Source organism: Dermochelys coriacea, chromosome 8, assembly GCF_009764565.3.
Source record: "Dermochelys coriacea isolate rDerCor1 chromosome 8, rDerCor1.pri.v4, whole genome shotgun sequence".
Classification (NCBI taxonomy): domain Eukaryota; kingdom Metazoa; phylum Chordata; order Testudines; family Dermochelyidae; genus Dermochelys; species Dermochelys coriacea.
The window spans coordinates 95,889,694-95,909,261 of record NC_050075.1 but is presented as its reverse complement, the minus strand read 5'-3'; the positions used below and the strand labels follow the sequence as shown (position 1 = coordinate 95,909,261).

At 44.3% G+C, this 19,568-nt stretch overlaps 1 protein-coding gene across 1 annotated transcript; it reads left to right on the top strand.

The window, feature by feature from the left end:
- The first annotated feature begins 73 nt into the window (after window positions 1-73).
- Window positions 74-16,654, top strand: LEXM (lymphocyte expansion molecule). The gene is made up of 10 exons (XM_043491314.1): window positions 74-294; window positions 3,521-3,608; window positions 4,201-4,371; window positions 4,550-4,666; window positions 7,522-7,659; window positions 9,222-9,365; window positions 10,492-10,656; window positions 13,258-13,386; window positions 14,598-14,728; window positions 16,401-16,654. The coding sequence occupies exons 1-10, from the start codon at window positions 74-76 to the stop codon at window positions 16,501-16,503; spliced, it is 1,407 nt and encodes a 468-aa protein (XP_043347249.1). The 3' UTR covers window positions 16,504-16,654.
- The last annotated feature ends 2,914 nt before the right edge of the window (window positions 16,655-19,568 follow it).

The window sequence follows — 19,568 nt, the reverse complement described above, 5'->3', positions numbered from 1 at the left end:
AACAAGAATCAAACAGTGAGCTCAAAACAGCTGCATTCCTCTCCTCTCGGGCAGGGCCTGACCCTGAGCTGTAATGGGTACAGGAGGCATTGAGCCAGAGGCCCCCCCGTGCAATGGGTTGCCTGGAAGCACCGCCTTCATGGGAACAGAAAGGCAACAAGTGTATGGGGTTGTCATAGCAGCAGTGTTCCGAAGCTGTGCCACTGGGGGGGGGGGTGCTCCCTCCATCCCCAGGGAGCAGAGAATGGAAGTAAAGGGCTTTACAGGTGCCCCCTTCGGCACTCAGACAGTCAGGTAAGAGTCACCCAGAGGAGGCTCCAGAGGGGACGGGCCTAGCCTGCAGCTGACTTGGCTTTCCAGAGTCAGTAGAGAACTGTGCTCAGCCCCCGTCTAACACTTAGCTTCTGAATCATCTGCACACATATTCTCCCCATCCCCCAAACACCCCAGCACACAGATATCACACACACATTCCTGCAGACAAGAGATCACACTCTCCTTGGCACACAGATCACACACCTGGCCATGCAGAGATCATATACATACATGCATTCACATGCTTATTACACACGGAGAGTGCATGCACCCACATGCAGGACTGTCAAGCTGTGATACTCCGAATGGGGGAGTTTCCAAGGAAACAGAAATGAGATTTTACATGTCTCTGAAACACACAGCAGACTCCTTCTTCGTACAAGGGAGATACTTAAAAAATATCTTCATGTTAATGCAAAGTGAAGGAGTCTCTCTCCAGCTGATTGAGCTGGTGGCAAGTCTGAACACATTCATGCAGCTACTAGTCACACACACACATACACATGTGTTCATACCTATACATTACGAGCTCCTGCAGGATATTTTGCCTATACAGTAGTGGGTTACTGTAACCTGACTGAATGGATCCAACGAGCCAGGACTCCATTCTCTGATAAGTCCTTTTCTTCAGAAATAAGCCAGCAGGTTTGGGGGGTCCTGGATTTTGGGCTGACCCTGGCTTTCTTTATGACTTCCCCCATTCTAGGTAAAAGTGAATTTAATTTCAAAATACTGCACATCACACCTGATGTTTTAAATGGTCTGGCATATGACTGACAATATTTTTTAAAGTACACACTCCGATCTCTGCTTCCCAGAGGCTAAGCTTGAGCCGTTAGGCACAGCCACATGTAAGGGGTGGTGCTGAGTTGAGCCATGCTGCCCCAGGAGGAGCCCCAAAGAGCCACATTTCCTTCCCATTCCCCACTTGCTCCTGTGGGGAAGCAATCTGCAACAGCCCTTTGCCACGTGCAGATCACTTCCCCCACATGCTGGTACCCAGGAGAGTGGAGTCAAGGCACTGCCCACTTCCCACCCATGTCTGCCCACTTCCACCTGCGTGGGTGGGATCCAATGGTCTTGCAAAAACTCTGCTCTCTTTCTCTGCACTGAGACTAGTGATCTAGGGAGGCTGCATAGGGGTTGGTTTGGGAAATCATACTCCCCCTTATAGCCCTGCATGACTGCGTTAAACTGCGCCACAGTATGGCCCTGTGTTTCAGTGATTTTGCTTTGACTACATTTTTTGAATCGGTACAATCATATGGTTTCCAGTATGTAGTGTATATTTAAAGATTTTGAATCATGTTTTTAACAACACAATGATACACGTACTGGCTGAGATTTTCAAAGTCAGGTGAGGGACTGAGACACACAACTCTTTGACAAGCTCTACCATAATATATTTTAACTGGGTCAATAAGATTTTTAACCAGCTGGTTAATCTAGAATACATTGACTGCTTCTCCTCCTTATTTAAAATGACCTGTGTTATTTATTCAGAACAAACACCTATCCCTTAAATCACACTTTGCCCTCTTGGAACTGTGTTGGCCTGCAGCGCCTTTACTAGTTCATGGTTGTTGAACAGCAGGAGAGAGAGATTTTGTTCATTTAGCTCACACAGCAGCAAGTTTTCAATCTGCTAATAAAATACAGAAACATTGCTAGCTCATGATAGTCCCCTGTGGCCTTGAAATCTATGAATCTGTATGCCTAATTCCTGTTTGGGGATTTTCAAGGGTAATACCAGGCACGAAGACCCTGATCCTGCAAACATTCACACAGGTGAGTAACTTGATTCACATGAGCAATCCCTTTGAAGTCCTTTGACTTTTCACAGCTAGGCATTATGGCATTACCGTTTGCAGGCTCAAGGTCTCATATACTGCTTTTCACCTGCAAAGTGCTTTATGAATATTCATTTATTTTAATTAGTTTAATTTGTACAATATAGAAATATCTATTTAAATGCAGAGGAATTTGGCAAGTGAAGGGTCAGATTTCTCAGCTGTTTTAAAATAGAGCTACACCAGTTTACATCAGCTAAGAATGTGGTCTAGATTTTTATTGATATAGTTTGTGTCAAAAATTCTACTGGGAATAGCTGTGTTACCAGGGCTTGAGTCCAAGTTCCCTTTGATTTCTTCAAGAGTTTTGGCTACAGGATGGGGCACTTGGAGGTGGCACCTTCCAGATGAAAAGCCAAGGTTCTAATCATTTGTTGTTATTAAAGATCCCACTGAGAACCATTGTTAAAAGACATTGAACAGGTCAAATTTGACCCCAAACTTAGGTTAAATCCAATGGAATTTTAAAGAAATATTAACATTTCCTTATAGTGTTTGCAACCCAAACATCACACCATTCGACTAGTGCCTGCTCATTTTAGGGAAATTGACTAGATGCAAATAAAAATGTGGAAATGGCCAGTCTGCTTTCATTGTCTAAGTTGAGAGAAATGGAAAAACAAAAAGCATCCACAGTGAACAGAAAATTTGATTTTTAAAATTCTGTTTTAATAGCCTGAGGTTTTAGTAACATTAGGGATGGATATTTGTTTGTTTGTTTTAAAACATGATTTTTGAACTGACAGTAGCCATTAACTCTATTATCTTGGTCAAATTCCAATTTGGATCATTTGCTTCTGCCTACCTAAAATCTCGCTGTAGTTTCCACTGGAGAAACTTACTTCAATTCCTGTAGCATTACTCTGTGCTGTTAAACAGCTGCCATGATTCACACTAGAGGTGGCTGCATTTCAGCAGTAGATAAAGTAGTGTCTGTATGTAATTTGTACAGTACATTAGCTTAAGGGCCTTGATCATGCAAACATTTAGTCTTGGGCCCTGTGCTTACTCTAGTGAGTAGTCATCCCATTGACATCCAGGAGATTACTCACTGCAGAAAGCATTTAGGCCCCAAACCTGCAAAGATTTATGCACATGCTTCACTTTAAGCATGAGTAATCCCTCTGAATTTAATGGGACTACTCACAAAATGAAGCACGTGTCTTTGCAGTATTGAGCAGTCCAGTACTAAGGGCCTGATACAACATCTATTGATGTCCGTGAAACCCTTTGTACAGACTACAATAAACATTGGATCAAGTCCTAAATGTTCACCGGACCAGGACCTCTGTTTGTAAAAAATCAGTCCTGTTTTAACTCAAAATTTACTGTATATTTACATCATCCTTCGCTAGATTTGATGTGTCAGCCGTTTATCCAAAGTGTAAGAAACCTGGTACATACACACAGGCGCCCTACTGCAAAAAGGTCTCTTCAGAGTTGGTGAGTCTGTCTCTCTATTTTATGTACAAAACAAATACCTATTCAGCTCCAGATGCAGAACTAAACTAAAAATTATACGTTTGGATTCTTTTTCCCGAATTCAATTTCCATGAAAAATCTGAATGGATCCATTCTGCTGCTTTCAAATTAATTTGATAATATCACTGAATCTAATCGAATCAGTCCATTTAACATAGGGCCAATGGCAATGAAATCAATGGCAAAACTCCTGTTGATGTTCATGATATAGGATGAAGCTCTCTCCAATGTAATTTACTTCTCAGTGTAATGTGTACTTACAGAACCTTTGAGTAGATTTCCTGTGTCAGCAGTTTATCCAACGTGCTAGTAATCTGTGGGTGCAGATCCTCAGCTGGTGTATCTTGTTATAGCTCCACTGACTCACTCTCTCTCTCTCTCTCTCTCTCTCTGTGCCTATAGCAAGGAGAATTTGCAAACAATATGATTAGAATTCTTAGGGCCTGATTCACCACTGTAGCACTCCATTTTTCAATGGTATTTAATCAGTGTAAAACTGGCTTAACTCAATGGTAAATCAAGCCTTTAGTTTTAACCTTACACTTTATTTTAGGGAAGAAAGATAGGCCCAGGCACCTACAATATTGACCATGGAAGCTTTAGCTCCTCTGTGCTGCATGTGAAGGCTTCAAATTCTGGCTGGGCCAAAGCAGAGGAACCGGCACGACTTACCCAGATGCCCCATTTTAATTTTAAGGAGACATTGAAGAAACGCAAGTATCTGGTGAGATCTGAATTTGTCCCTATGTGTGGATGAGAAATCTGACTGTTCCTTCTGGTTTAATCTTTCAGCTGTTAAGTGACACAGGATAGATTGAACTAGAGGTGTGATTTGCATGGGTAAATTAGAATCCTGGCTTTGTTGTTATTAAAATTTTAAAATCTTTTTCTCAATAAGAAAGAAAGAAAAACTGGGCCCAGGAACTTACAACATCAAAGATTTTCTGCAAGAAACCCGACCTTCAAGTATCAAAGGTGTTTGTGACACTGGAGAAGAGAGGTTTAGAGACTGCATTAGGGTATGTATCGGATTCAAGCAATAGATACTGCAGTAACTTGACAAGAAACATGTAAGGCAGATAATCTGGTACCTCTTGTTGCAGAGCTAAATATTATTATTGGATCACCTAATAATATGATACACACTTTTGGGGGCCAAAACAAGTCCCTTTTACAACTGTGCAAAATTTAAAAGTACAGTAGGTGGTGCAAGAAATAATAAGGGCCAATGCCTGGCTATGCTTCCTGATAGCTGTTCAATTTCCCAGTTGCTTGATTTGGATGATGTTACCACTAATAGGGTTAAAGAAACCTGCTTTCTGCTCATTGGTGCCTGACATAGTCTGTTGATAGCCCAATTAAAATCATCCTAACTAACAAGGGAGTTATTCAAAAAGAGCAGATAAGAGATCATTGATCTAGGGAAAAACTGAACCACAATCTCAGTGTTTTCTATTTCACATTATTTAGGTGCCCTATTTATGTGGGACCTACACTGATTTCACTGGGGAGTTCTGTGTAAGGTATAGTTCTGGGATTGAGCCCATATGCTTGTGTGTATATACTGCAGTCTATCCAATCAGTGTCTATCGTAGATATTTCTCTAATGCGTACCATCTTACTACCTAAATATTGAATCGATATGCAGTATCAGTGTGTTGGGTATGTATGTATGTATATGGTGTGTACGCATTTACATATATGTCCTATCCTCTATGAATCCAGAGTATACACAGGCTAGTGATAGTTAATTTTTAAAATAGCTTTTCTATAGAATAATGTTCTGCAAATATTCTACTAGCCCCAGAACTCCCTAATAAAGACTTCTAGTCCCACCAGGATGTGGGGCAGAATGCTAGTAGGCACTGCCCGCTTTCTAACCCTTCAGGCTGGCCACTTTTGCCATCCCACCATCTCCACTGCCTGGCAGAAGAAATTAAAAACTGTGTCAGTCCAGTTGAACATCCCTCCTCCATAGGGCCTGAACAACAGTCAGATATCCTGTGTCGCCCTCACCACAGCCGTACAATGTTGTGTTAACACTCGGATCCGTTGCATAGCCACATGACTGCTGATTTTACAGTTGTATGTGTGAATCAACAGTGACGCGCAGTGGAAGCTTGCATGAATCACAGCTTACTGTACTTGCAACAGATCTGCTGGTGCTGGCAAGGTATCGGGTGGCCAATGAAATAACAGAATTCCTCATTTCATAGTTAGAGATTTCATATCTAATAACGCTTTAGTATCTTTTCAGATTTTTTTAATCAAGAACCTTCCAAGAAGCCAGATTTCCCTTTATTTGCTTGGACAGATGCAAAGATTGTACTTGATTATCCTTCATATACAGAATGTATCAATCTGTACCTGGCCAGAACTGCCAAAATGTAGAGAGGCAACCTGAGCCAATGCATTGGGAGTGAAGAAATGTGGGGGTGAAATCCTGCTCCATTAAAAAAAATCAATGGGAGTTTTGCCATTGGCTTCAGTAGGGCCAAGATTTCACCCAGAGATTCTATTCTGGGCTCTGCCATACACTCACTTTTTGTCCTGGGACAAGTTGTGTCACTGCTCTGTGCCTCAGTTTCCCCACCTGTAAAACAATAATCCTCTTTGCAAAGGGCTTTGAAATCTAGGGATGAAATGTTCTGTCTAAGTATTGGGTAATGGCTGAACTTAGAATCAATTCTCTTTTTAGACTTTTGCCCACAACCCTCATTGATTCCAATAGGAAAGGAGTAGAGGGCTGCATTCACCCCAGAAATATGAAGCACAAAGAGGGTGGCATTTGTACAGGCATCATAAAGACCCAGAACTTAATTCTGTGCTGTAGGTTTCACGGCCTGGAGGCAAGTGAGTTTTGACTCTAATCTAGAATTGGGGAACAGCTGCCCTCCAGGTCCAAACGGAGCCAGTTTTCATGGAGGGGATGTGGTAGGGCAAGGGAATTGCTGCCTGATCTGCTCTAAAGGGGGAGCTTTGGTATTCCTTACTGGGGTTCTCTTTAGGTCATCTAGCGCATAGTGTGCCCAGGGAACACCCCCATGGAACCTTCCTCTCCTTGTATTCCTTCACTCGGGGGCCATGGCAGGAGGATTCTCCAGGGTACTAGGACTTGGGAGACCCAGGTTCTACTTCCTGGTCCTTCACAGCCCTTGGGCAAGTCTCTGGGCTTCTTTGTGCCTCTGTTCCTCATCTGTACTATGCGGATGACAGCCCTGCCCTGCCTCACTGGGGTGTGCTGAGGACATTAAAGACTGAGAAGTGCTTTGCGCTCACCTAATGCAAAGTGCTGTCTAAAAGCTAGGTATTGTTAGTATCACCACCGACAATTGCGGTCCCTGAGTTCCTATGAGGCACAGTGCCTCCCTGGGGCAGCATGTCTCCACAGAGAAATGCCTAATGGAGAGGAAGGTCTGCAGGGCAGAGGCTGAGGCTTTGGATGTTTGTGCACTACCTAGCTCCAGAGGGCCCAGATCTCAGGGTACATCTACACTACACACCGGATAGTGAAAGATCTATCGGAGATCGATTTATCGCATCTAGTGTAGATGTGATAAATTGATTCCCGATTGCTCTGCCGTCGACTCCTGTACTCCATCCCAGGAGAGCGGCGGCAGTCGACCCTGCGCCGTGAGGACGTGGGGTAAGTCGACCTAAGATACATCGACTTCAGCTACGCTATTCTCACGAATCTTAGATCAATTCCCCCCTGCCCCCTTCCCAGTGTAGACCAGGCCTCAGTTAAGACCTCTGGGCACTACTGAATTACAAAGTGTCACTGCTTTTAATATGGTTGAAATGGCAGAATCTGGCTCTTTATTGGCAGTCGTATCCATTTTTGTTCATAATCCTCTCCCTCTTCTTTCTGCAGGATTGCCATCCTGGCCCTGGGACTTACGGCAAGAATGGAAACCCTTATGCCCTGATTGCGGAGAAGGAGAGACGCTCGGCAAACTCTCAAGGGATAATGGACAGCAAAGCCGAAAAATCTGTCTTACCTACTGCTGCGGCAAGTCTACGCTATTTGTTTTTCCTTTAGCTCCCTTATTGACTTGCATACCAGCCATTGCCCAGGGCTTGAATGACCAGGAAGAACGAAAGTGAGGGATCTGTGGGAGCTGACCTCTCAGGGTATTTTATAGATTCATAGATACTAAGGTCAGAAGGGACCATTCTGATCATCTAGTCCGACCTCCTGTACAGCGCAGGCCACAGAATCTCACCCATCCACTCCTACGAAAAACCTCACCTATGTCTGAGCTATTGAAGTCCTCAAATCGTGGTTTAAAGACTTCAAGGAGCAGAGAAGCCTCCCTCAAGTGACCCGTGCCCCATGCTACAGAGGAAGGCGAAAAACCTCCAGGGCCTCTCCAATCTGCCCTGGAGGAAAATTCCTTCCCGACCCCAAATATGGCGATCAGCTAAACCCTGAGCATATGGGCAAGATTCACCAGCCAGATACTACAGAAAATTCTTTCCTGGGTAACTCAGATCCCATCCATCTAATATCCCATTTTGCTGCCTTGTTCATTACAGTGGACCATAGTAGCGTGACTGTGGTCTCCATCTCTAGGCCACTCAGGAGCCCTCAGGTGTCTCTGAAGGCTCAGGGAGGCACCAGCATTTGCTGTTCTCTCTAGAGAGGATGCAGCCAGCTTGCAGGGGGGACAGGGGAAGGAAGGCTGGTCAAGCAGCTTCCGAAAGGGAAAGAAAAGTCAGTGAGGTTCACCTGAAGAGGTGGAGGCTTCCCAGCCTCACAGGATCTGTAAAGGAGAGAACCCCCAGAGGCTGGAGCCAATCTGCATTGATGGGTGCTCCACGGCTGCCTCTGGTGGTACTGGCCCTTCAAGGGCTGTGCTGTCATTGGTGGAGCCTACCACAGCTGCTCAGTAGGGGAATCCACAGGAGATCTGGCAGCCGGCCTCAAGCTTCAGTAGAGCACAAACTTGTCTAGATTACTGCCCATAGCCAGTGGGTCAGCGGGGGGATGGTGCCACAGAGAATGCCTGCTTCCCCTGCTGTTCACTTTCCCACTCTCAGAGGTGCACGTGCAGGATCCCATAGAGATGGCATTATCCCCATTCTGAGTCTCTTAGGAGTGTTCCACCTCCATGCCATGTGCAATGGAGACTAAGCAAAGGAGATGGGCCAAGCCAGTTAGTTTAAAGACTGCCATGCTGAGGGACCACCCCTTGCATTCTGATGGTGAAGCTTTTAGTTGAGGGTACAGAGAGCAATTTGTAATGGATGATTGAAACAAACAGGCGGCTACTTGTTTATTATTTGACCACTCAAGAGTGAGCAGCAGAGGGAAAAATCATGGGCAGAGCATAGGACATGGATCTTTGGGGCAGAGTCTGCCTCTCACTAAATATTTGTTCAGCACCAAGCACAATGGGGTCCTGATCTCAGTGAGGGCCACTGGGTGCTACTGTAATATATAACAGCAATGCTGCAATTGTCTAGCAACAAACCCATAGTTAGAGTCCGGCTTCCAAATGAGCATGACCCAGGATTCTGCTCCCTAACAGAGTGCTCACTGATGGTTGTTTTTGCTCCCGTTGACTTTAGGGGAGTGGTTTGGGGCCAGCCACCTACAATCTTAAAAACAGTACAGACGAGATGTTGAAACGTGTGGTCAGTATTCGCGGCCCATATGACACCTTCACAGGAGACAGGTCAAAGCCTATTATCTGCGGCCATTACGCTGTGGAAGTACGTACCCTTGTAAGAGTTGTGTTTTTAGTAAAACACCCTTGCCTTGATTAATAATGTAGGAACTAGTCCTGCGGGTGTGACATTTCTCACAGAGTGCTGCCAAGAGAGGGGTGCTGCCAGGTTAGAGAGCATAGCTTTAAAACCCGTCCTTGCCGTTATTATTAACAACTTAGATTATTAAAACTGAGGGCCAGATCCACGGCAGGGGTAAAGCAGCACAACTCCTTTGAAATCAGTGTTGCTACAATTTATATGAAAATCTAGCCCTAAAAAACAAATTTACTTTTTGCTACTTAGGCTATGTCTACATTACGGACCTTACAGCGGCACAGCCGCTCTTTGCCAGTGGGAGAGAGCTCTCCTGCTGGCATAATTAAACCACCCCCAACAAGCGGAAGTAGCTATGTTGTCAGGAGAGCCTCTCCTACCAACATAGCACTGGCCACACCACCACTTTTGTCGGTGAAACACATGTTGGTAAGGGGTGTGTATGTTTTTTTCACACCCCGACCGACAAAAGTGGTAGCATAGACAAAGCCCTAGTTTGCTTGCTGTTTGCCCTTCATTTGGTAGGGACAATGAAAAGGACTCATGGCTTCCTCTCCCTATTGGCCTGGGGCTGGATTCAAACCAGCGACCTAAAATGAATAAGGTTGTCCATGAGCAGTCTTTTTGCCTTGTTCCGGATGGATTCTGAGGAGGTATTCCTTTAAGAACCTCTGTTTGGAAGTTGCCTTCCTGCCTGGCAGCTTGGGGGATACCTCTCACCTGCTGGGGTGTGGAAAGCAGTGGAGTAAATTTGTTACATTCTGGAAAGATATCTGCCCTAGAGAGCCCAGGGTGGGGCAGAGATTGTGCAGGGAGGAGAGAGGATGTGATCCATGTCAGTGACAAGGGAATCAAGTAGTCAATGGACTCTGAATGAGGGTCTATGGACCTTATCCAGCTCCACTGAAGTCCGTGGTCTCTCCCTGCCAGGCTTCACCTGGGGGCCGGATTGGACCTATGAGCACAGAGATACAGGAGAGCTCCTGTGGCCGGCACCAGCAGGGCCTTGCTAGACAATTGCGTCATATTTTCTCCAGCAGCAGCAGACGTCCCTTCCTCTCTTTCATCTCTTTAGAGGAAATGCATCAAGCTCGGCCCCAGCAATGTCAAGAGCTTTGTGGAAGAGCTGGACACCAAGGAGAGAAAGAAAAATGGTGTTTTCAGCACCCTCGCTCGGAACCCCGGCTGCTCCACGGAGCGGATCTTCTGGGCCACACTCAGCCAGTGTCCACGCACCACGGTCAGTGACACCATGTTCCTTTCCTCTCCTGTCTCTGCTGCAAATGTTACTGTGCAGGATGCCATCTGCTGCAAATATACCACATGGCACTGAGAGAGACTGTGAGGCTAAAGGGGAAGACGGGAAAACCACCTGGACCGTCTAGGACTGGGACTACCCCAGGTGAAATGTGCAGCTGAAGAGCAACCTGTCTGGATTGGACAAGGGGTGATTGTGCTGGATTGGTCTGCAGAGCTCTCATGTAGAAGGATGGTCAGCCATTGCCAGGGCATTATCTTCCCTTTCCTGGTCCCCTGCAGAGGATTCTCCGTGCAGTCAAAATTTGCCATGAGGAGGGCTGGGGCAGAGCTGTCCAAAGCCATGGTCTGATTGGCCTTTCCTCTGGTGGGGTCACAGCCATGTACCAGTGCCCAGCTGATAGCTCATCACCAAAAGCACCAGGGAAATCCCTGTGCCCAGGATGGGCTGGAGCGGGAGGAAATGAGTAGCCTCATGATCTTTTCCTTCTACTTCTCAATTATTACTAACAAAGGCAGCTGAAACCTTTATTCCTCCCCCTTCTCTCATGCCGACTCCTCTCAGCTCTTTGAGTTGGAAGCCAATTTTAAGGCTCCCAACTGAGTACTTAAACTAACATGGCAATTATAAAGGAGCCCAGGGGCTGAGGAGGAAGCTGTGGGGAAAACACCTGGAAGCATTCAAGGCCTCCCTGTCTGCACCCACGAGCCTGGCTGCCTTTCAACCTCAATCTGCAACCTCTGGAAACTTTACACTAGTTTAAAAAAATAAATGGGGTTGTAAAATAGCTCCCAGGTGAGTTATTACCCAGGGTGGGGTGAGTGTGATGTGGCCATTATCCCATGAAAGAGAGCGCTAGGGCTAGTTGGGGTGGCAGGGAAAAGGGGGGGGGCAAATAAAGGGGAAACCTGGAGGTGTGTGTACATTAGGAGACAATGAAAGAATAACTAAATAGCCAAAGGAGCCCTGGAAAGGTGAGTCAGCCCCTTACATTCTCTCCTCCTCCGACAACCAGCTATGGTTCATTGTGGAAGGGCTCATTGCATAACCCCCCTAACATTTTTTTGAGTAAAATTTGGAATTAACAGGTAGTACAGTAACAATAACCACACTCGGAGAGCAATAAGCCTCTCTGGGCTGTGTGTTGCCTCGCTACAAGTAAACTCCTTGGGCAGCGGCAGGCATCTGGCAGGACATAGTACCCCTCTACGTGCACTGGTAGCCAACCCCGTTGGGGCTCTTGGAGCTAAATTAAAATGACGGCATCCATTTGCTCAGCCATGCATTTTGAAAGAAGTGCTTCTTAGCATCTATTATTTTTATCACAAGTTATTTTGAAAATTTAGCTCTTGTCATTACAATTGGCATTTTCATGGTTCCGGCTGACAGCATCTTGCAATGTGCTCTCATGTTGCTCAGGTAACTACTTATTGCCCCGATTCAGCAGCTTTAAGATGAATTTTGAGTAATCCCAACCCAGTCACCAAAGCACATACAACATGCATAACTTTAAACATAGCCTTTTCATGGGATTTAAGCATGTGCTTAAAGTTATGCACATGCTTAAGTACTTGCAGCATAGGAATTAAAAGTAACATCATGGGGTTCAATGGTTAGAGGCACCCAGTGACTCCAGATCAAATCTGCTCAGATTATAAGTGAAAAGATAGTTTATCTAACCACACACATTGCAAACTCACCCTGGGACCTGAAGGTCAAACTGGATTCTTTCTTCTTCATATATCATCAACAATAAAGATCTATCACTGGACTTTAGCTAATGGTTTTGTTCGTACATGAGAAGGACTAGAATCCAGATCACTGTCTCTCAGCTGTGTTGGGTCTTCAGGGCTAACAATTTGACAGCCATAAACATCAGCAAATATAATTTTGAATTCACATGGGGAATAAATTGGTTGAAGTAAGGAGAACATAAGAATATACAAAAGAAAGGCCATACTGGGTCAGACCAAAGGTTAATCTAGCCCAGTATCCTATTTTCTGACAGTCACCAATGCCAGGTGCTTCAGAGGGAATGAGCAGACCAGGTAACCATCAAGTGATCCATCCCGTCACCCATTCCCAGCTTTTGGCAAACAAAGGAGGTTTTTTGCATAGTCCTGTTTCAGATTCAGGCCGCATTGCAAAGCTCCCTCTGAATTCAATGGGAGCAGAAGGGTCAGGCCCATACCATGCCTGTATGACAGGATGTTGCGTATGAGTAAAGGTGGATATCTACACCATAGTTGTTAACAAATGCATGGTGGGTCACTCTATTGAATTCCAACTGCAAATAGCAGGTTGGAGGTTTAGCATAAGCGAGAGTCTCATTTCTAGCATGCTGCTTGTTTTGTCTTTCATGTTTCTGGTGTGCTTATTCCCACCATTGCAGCACAGCCATGACTGTTTCCTGCACTTAATACTTCTCATGAAGCAGCCTCTCAGTGCTGTGGCTACCAGAATACAACAGAATTAACTGAGGCCCCAATTCAGAAAGATACTTAAGCAGGTGCCTAACTTTAAGCACGAGTTAGGTACCTACGTCAGTACGTCAATGATTTACCGGTTATCACTTTGTTGTAGTATGCTGTAGGGCCAGGCTCATATGATCCAAAACCCGTGGAGCGATCAGAATACTTCAATCAACCTCCATTTTGGTCATCTGCAAAAAGGGTTGACAGGAAAGCATACCGCCTCTTTATTGGAAACACGGTGAGTGGAAAAATCTATGGTAGGTACATCTATAGATGTAGGTGCATGAAAATGTTCATGCTGTCCGCTTCTTCCATGACACACACACACCCTTTACTGATCTTTCCACTGGAGGTCCAAATCCTTCTAACCCAAAGAATGCTGCTCTACAGCTTTGTCCATAAACAGGTTTCAGAGAAACAGACAAGCTTTTGAGCTATACAAGCTTCTTCTTCAGAGCTCTGTGCAGCTAAAAAGCAGGTTCAATAAAAGCTATTACCTCACCCACCTTGTCTCTTTCATATTCTGGGACCAACACAGCTACAACAACACTGGAAACAACATTGTTGGTATGAACATTGGAGACTCTGATACTTTTATAAGATAGCTCTGCCTCCTTAGCCAAAATTCCTGGGACACCCTTCTCCTCCCACATCAGTTATGCCGTCTATCAAGTGGTTACTGCTCTCTAGCCAAGTGATTGTATTTCAGGCATGTTCTAAGTTATGCAGCAGATTTTAATCCTTTGGGGGCAGGGCAACATATGCACTCAAAGTCACATTTCTATTATGAAAAAACAGAATTTCTTTTAGCAGCACAGTGCTGAAGGGATGGTGCTGGTAACTGCTCCTTACCTTAATGCCCTTTCTTATGTCATCTGTAGTAATAATCTTCTCAAGTTTCCCTTAGTGAAGTAGAACAAAGCCTTAAGGGCTCAAAGAAGCCAGAAAAAGCTTTAATGTGAAGTAGTCCCTATGGTGAGGGATGAGGAGCAGACTCCCTTAGAGTTTCCTGCCTTTATGCAGAAGAGTAGGCAACAGGCAATTTGAAAAAGATAAAGGATGAAGACTGCTTTGTAATTGATACAGGAACTCCACAGATTAAATTACGGGGTAACATTGCTATAACTTGACTAGAGCTAGTTCTAGGCTATTGGGAAAATCACATTTCAAGGGAATGGTTCCCAACATCTTCAGGGAAATTGGAACTGTAGGATCTGATTATGATGGTTGTTGTATAGACTCTGAACCCAAATGGAAGGATCTGGCCTTAATTCCTCCATTCTCACGTACAAGAGGTGGTGGTGGTGATTGTTGTTAAATATTCCAGATTCTTGTTTTCAAACTGAGGCCCTGATCCTGTTGCCACTGTAGTCATGGGCAGAACTTCACTGGCGCATGTATAATTGCACCTTTAACGATGCAGAACTATGTCTGACTTCCTTTTTTCAGAACCCAGTTGGTGTTGGTCGCTATGACATCACAAAACAAGAAAAGTGCAAGTGGAATACTAGATACCGGTCACTTTACCAGTGTGAAACACACCGTTATCTGAGTAACCTGGAACAGGATGCATACTTACTGTAAGTGAAATGTACTATGGGTAGCATGAAGTTAGTAATATGTTACACTGGTATACAGTAGAACCTCACTAATTCCCACCAGTGAATGGGAGACCCAGTATAAATTACTGACTCTTGAAGATTGTTAAGTGAGGGCCCAAATCCTGCCTCCTGGGAAGGAAGAGATGAAGGCTGGAGCCTGGACTTAGGAGAACTGGGTTCAATTCCCTGTTCTGCCACAAATTTTGTCAAAGTCACTTAATTAATCATTGCTTTAGTTATGCATCTGTACAATGGGGATTATAGCACTTCCCTAGTGGCCTGAGGTATTAGGAGGCTAAATACATTAATGAGTGGTAGGCACTCATACTAGGGTCACTTGTTCTCTTACTTAGGTAAGTGCAGTTTATGTCTATTTATAAGAGATCATGTTCTTGTAAGTTGCTGTTGCATAGTTTGTAGGAAAAAGAGGAAGCTGTAGTCTACCTTTGTGGAGGCAGCATCAGTTAGAGGAGAGGGTCCCAGGTGATCTGGTGGGTTCTAGTCCCACCCCTGTTGCTGGATTGCTGGGTGACCTCAAACAAGTCACTTCACCACCCCGTGCCTCAATTTCCTCCTTTTAAAACAGGGATAAGAAAGCTTACCTCCTTTGTCAAGTGCTTTGAGAGCTATGATTGAAAAGCATTAAGATCTAGCCTGGTATGTTGTACAACTAGGGCACTCCCTGAGGGTGATGGTTGGTGCCTCTGTTGCCCCAGATGTCCTTCCCTGGCTATGGATATTGCTGCAGAGCTGGTTTGGAATTCAGGGCGTTGCCCTCCAGCTATCTGTTTTAGGAAGGATGCACCCTTCCAGGGGGCCTAATGCAGTCCAAATGAAAAAAGCAAACCAAATAGTCCTGCAGCTCACAAAACAGTCTGGGCTCACCCTGTAGCTCTAAAAGGTCAGTAGGCTCTGTGGAGGGGACTAGGCTCCTAACTCCTTGTATGGCCAAAGGACCTAGGGCTCTTAAAAGGAAACCTAAGCAAATATGGCCCCTCTACTTCTTTAGAGGGGACCAGACAGAAGAGGCACTTCAACAGCTTTCCTAATAAACAGTACCTGCTTGGTAGGGGGGTTAGGGAGCTCCCTGATCAAGCTTTAGTCACTTCAGTACCAACCTCAGTCTGGGTTTGGATCCTCCTTTTTAAGATTCACCCCTTTGTAGGCTTGACAAGCCTCACAGGTGTACCAGGTTGAGGCTGATTATGCCCAGAGGAGCTTTTTAACCCTTCTTGAGCAGGGTGAGGATAGGGAGGTATTATTAGTTATGAGACCTCACTGCAGTAGTTCTCTGCTTTGGAGTGAGGATTAGCAAGGTTCTGTTGTAGGATGGAATAAAGGTCTATCATATTTCTGTTAAGGTTTGTTTATGTTTTCCTCTCTTGATCTCTAAGAGTTGTTTGACTATCGTCTGTGCTGGGGTTGCAAAGATGTAATTGATGGCAGCATTTTGTATTGCTGCAACTAGAGTTCGCTAACACATCTTGAGATGATGTAAGAGAATCCAGCTTTCACCCTCTTGTAGCTATTCACTCTGTAGTTAACAGTCAAGCTTGTAATAACTTCATTTTTGTCAACACAAGCTAAGACTAAAGAAAGATTAATACAGTCAATAATTTGAGTCTACTTGTTTTTTCCTCCCCTTTTACAGACAGCGGATCAACCCTGTTAATAGAGGGCATTGGAACAATTTGGTTTCTGCTGCAAGTGATCCAGATACCTCTGCACAAGCTATTGCTGCTACTTCAAACTAAGTGCATGCTGTAAAGCAGCAGGCAGGTGGAAACACTGTTAAATAAAGACTGATTATAAGAAGGACAATACTTACAACGTACAATACAGCTGCACACAAGTCAAGATAGTCTAAAACGACCTACAGTTTTGCTCTGCAATAACACACTTAAAACCTACCAGCAATCTTACTTTTTCCTTTCTGTGATTACATTTATTTTCACTTCTGGTTGTGTATACATGACAAATTTATGAAAGAGGATATTTGGCAGAATTTTAGACAGGTACATTTTCTTCCCCAAAATAGGAGTGCTGGTGGGTAGCTCTTCGAATATTAAATATTTCCTTTTCTATCAAATTGCTTCATTCAAGAAATTGCATATATATATTTTGTAACATAAATGCAAAGTTCTGTACATTGCAGCTGATGGCTTTTGTTCTCACACCAAGCAAAAGAATTGGCCAAAGTCAGTACAACTCAACTGGCACTGCATTCTCAAAGGATGGCTGTTACATTGATTGAAAAAGGAGAGCCCTTTCGTGGCCAAAATACCAGATCTAGATTTCAGTGACATTACCCAGAATCTGTGCCGTTTAAGTAGATAAAGCATACTTCAAAAGGCAAAGCTAAAATCATCTACTTTATCAGCAAAATACCTTTTTTACTTCGTAAACTTGCCAACACAAAGCAGTAGTTTTACACAGATTAGAAGTGAATATATAACAATATTTCATTTCATTTTTTTCTAAAATAAAGATACTTACCACTGCTTTAAAGCAAATAAAATATTAAATATATCCTTGTTTTACATATAAGGTAACAGACGGAGAAGCAACATGACTGACCCAAGTCACACAGCATATCAGTTTCAGAAGGGAGACTAGAAGCCAAAACTCATGCCTTCATACTCTAACTACCAGACTAGTCTGTATACTAGCAATTGCAGCCCTGTTAGAAAAGGGTTAGCAGTCAAATCAATAGGGCTAACTGCTAATCCCTCCAATTCAAAGCTCACAGATACGAATCATTGACAGGGAGAGGGGAGATCAATGGTTGTGATTTTTTAACATTTTTTGCCTGGTTTTTACAGGTAACCACTTGGTAGAGGCTGTACTGCTCTTCCCAACTTGTCTAGACTTTTCATGTGCAAAGAGTTGAATCTACCTGTCATCCAGGCATATTGGTAGAGATTGTTTGCAAAACACTTCAGCTGAAAGGTTTTACATAAGCATAAAATATTATTTGATTGTATGACTGGCCTGTCCGGACAAGTCTGCTGCGGAACCAGTGGATTACGGAGAGCACAGTGGCAGTAGGACTATGCTTAGAGGTATCATTGGATTCCATAAGAAGTTAACTCTAGAGGCCATGAAGAAGGCCAAAAAGGTAGTCGTTGGTTGATAAGTAAGAATGAGTATGGGTAGTTACTTGAGGAAGTGAGCAATAATAAAAATATCTGGGCTGCTCAGGGTTAACCTTTGCAAAGTCTAATAATTATGTTCATACCCAACTGGAATAATTAAGTTTAACTGTAATTAGATGTCAATTGTGGCTGATTAAATATACTTATTAGTCTGCAATTACTCTGTGGTGTAAGGCATAACTGAACACAGGTAAAAATAGGGTGAATGAAAGAAATGCAGATTATTGTAATAGAGTGAGTTAAGGAAAAGTTGGTCCCTGGAGGGAGAGTAGGATGGAGATATCTGTATTATTTGGTGGGCAAGTGCAGGCTAGAGAAGAACTGGTGGTGTAACATAGGAACCAAGGCCAGATCCACAATGATATTTAGGCACCTAATCCCCATTTTTAGGCACCACTGTGATCCACAAAATCCTTGCTTGGCTATGTTCAACCCTGTAGGCACCTAAAACTCATTTGGCACCTAGGTTTTTGCAGTAGAAGTTCCCTAGGTGTCTGTTTCTGCCTCTGGACATGCACACTTTGCCTTGCTCTAGGTGTCCAGGCACCAACGGCAGCCTAAGCTCCAGAGTGATGCACAAGGATCGCAGAGGAAAGATAGGTGCTTCTTTGCCTAAGTTGTGTGTGGGGCCTGATCCAGTAGGCATGCTCAGAAGCTGCCCAGCTCCACCCATAATGGGGTGGGGAGTATCTCCCTTGTCACCTTTAGCGCAGTGGTTACAGCACTCACTCAGGATGTGGGAAACCACTTTCTAGTTCTCCCTTTGCCTGCGGAGACCTCTCCCCAACTCTCAGCTGAGTGGCTGAATCATTGCACTATGGAATATTCCAATGTAGGGCTCCCTAACTCTCCTATTGAATAATTGCATAACTAAGTATTAATTGGGCCAGAGTGAGAATGACTCTGTAGCCCAGTGGCTGGGGCACACCCGAGAGGTGGCAGATCCTTGTTCAAATCCCTTCCTATCAAGCAAAGGGGCAATTTGAACCAGTGGTCTCCCACATCCTGAGAGAATGCTCTTAGGCTAAAGCTTATAAGGGAGGTCCTCCCTTTGCCAGCTGTTTTGAATAGTTAGGTAGCCAGTGAGCATAACTACCAGATCAGGCCCCACACATGACTTAAGCAGAGGAGCACCTATCTTCTTCCAGTTCATGGATCACAGAGAGAGACAGACACCTATCTCTGTGAGAGGAGCAGGGTTTAGGACACACCCCTCTCATCAATATCTTCCTTTGGCTAGCTTAGGTAGTTCTCTGCCCAGCATGCTGGCTTTGTGGATTGCATTCTAAGGTGCCTATTTCTCGCTATTCCTTGTATAGGAGCATAGGCACCTAACATGGTTTTTCTAGGTGATTTTCTAGGGGCCTAAGTCCCTTTTGTGGACCTGAGCCCAAACGTTATCAAAGATGCAAGTCCTATCCAAAATAATTTAGATTGTTCAGGTGACTGGGCCAGCAAATGGCAAATTTATTGCAGTTCAGAAAAATTTAAGTTAGGTAGTCTTGCAGCCAAGACCCAGTGTAACAGCTACATGTGATCCTGATCAAGAAAAAGGTCTAAGTTAACAAAAGAAAGTCACTGAAGCCTTCAGTCCACTGCAATGTTTAATTAAAGAGTATATTAAGATGACAGAATTATTCCACCACCCCAGCACTTATTGGACC

Coding starts and splice junctions, on each gene's coding strand:
- LEXM (XM_043491314.1), top strand. CDS start 74: ATGGGTACAGGAGGCATTGAGCCAGAGGCCCCCCCGTGCAATGGGTTG. Junction 295..3,520: donor TTCGGCACTCAGACAGTCAG/GTAAGAGTCACC, acceptor ATCCTTCGCTAG/ATTTGATGTGTCAGCCGTTT. Junction 3,609..4,200: donor AAAAGGTCTCTTCAGAGTTG/GTGAGTCTGTCT, acceptor ACTTTATTTTAG/GGAAGAAAGATAGGCCCAGG.